Source organism: Leptonychotes weddellii, chromosome 14 (assembly GCF_054177405.1).
Source record: "Leptonychotes weddellii isolate Sample4059 chromosome 14, ASM5417740v2, whole genome shotgun sequence".
Classification (NCBI taxonomy): domain Eukaryota; kingdom Metazoa; phylum Chordata; class Mammalia; order Carnivora; family Phocidae; genus Leptonychotes; species Leptonychotes weddellii.
Window position 1 is genome coordinate 22,732,087 of NC_138382.1, and position 845 is coordinate 22,732,931.

Below are 845 nucleotides of genomic sequence, written 5' to 3' on the forward strand. Positions count from 1 at the left end.
ATAAAGCAGGCAGTCTTCCCAGAACCAGCGCCCATGGCTGGACGAAAAAAATCACTCACTCACAGGCCAAGCCGAGAGGGCTCTTCTGGGGGCAATCCTAAGCCACAGAGAGGCCGGACTCTCCACCCAAGGGCAGAGCGGATGTGGAGAGTCCGGCCCTGGGCGGGCTGTGGGGATATGCGGAGCCCCAGACTCCAGATACAGAGTGCACAAGCCACTGAGCGTGATGCCTTAGGGGGCGGTAAACAGCAGAGCCCTCAGACCCCACCACCCGGCGACCTTAAATACTTGCAGACACCCATGCACACAGACAAGCCAAGCACCTGGAGATCCACGCTCCGGGAGCTGGCGATCCAGTAGTTGAAGCCCAGGACAATGATGCAGGCCACCAGGGCGGCCAGCACGAGGGGCGGCGACTTCATGCTCCGGCGCCCGTTTCCCAGTCCCATCATCTCAAAGGCTGGGGGAGAATCTGTCAAACAAAACAAGCGAAGAAACCCTTGTACTCAGAGTGCCGCCGCACCAGCAGGAAAGCATCTGTGCCTCGAACGCGAACCTGTGGGAAGGAGACCATGTAAGTGGCACACCCAGAGTCCACACGGGTGTGTGGCCCAGGTGGTGGGCCATCCCCCCAGGACAGGCTGGTTGGAGGGAGCGCCATCCTGGAAACCCACCACCTGCAGGTAATTTCTCGTGCACTTCAGCTTCCTCTTCTGTAAAATGGGGTTAAGTGCAGTCTCTTCCCCGCCCCCCACTCCAGGACAGGTTGAGAATGAATCATCTCTGTACACAGTGACAGCTAATATTAAATGCTTCCACATCACCTTAGGGAAAAAAACCCATGT

General features: G+C 57.8%; 1 protein-coding gene across 1 annotated transcript in view; it reads right to left on the reverse strand.

Annotated features, from left to right (window-relative positions):
* GOLM1 (golgi membrane protein 1) overlaps positions 1–467 on the reverse strand; it is a 30,457-nt gene extending 29,990 nt beyond the window's left edge. Inside the window, exon 1 of the mRNA XM_081802912.1 lies at positions 324–467. Within this exon, the coding sequence (XP_081659038.1) occupies positions 324–452 (129 nt within the window). The 5' untranslated portion in view covers positions 453–467. The remainder of the gene's footprint in view (positions 1–323) is intronic.
* Positions 468–845: the final 378 nt, after the last annotated feature.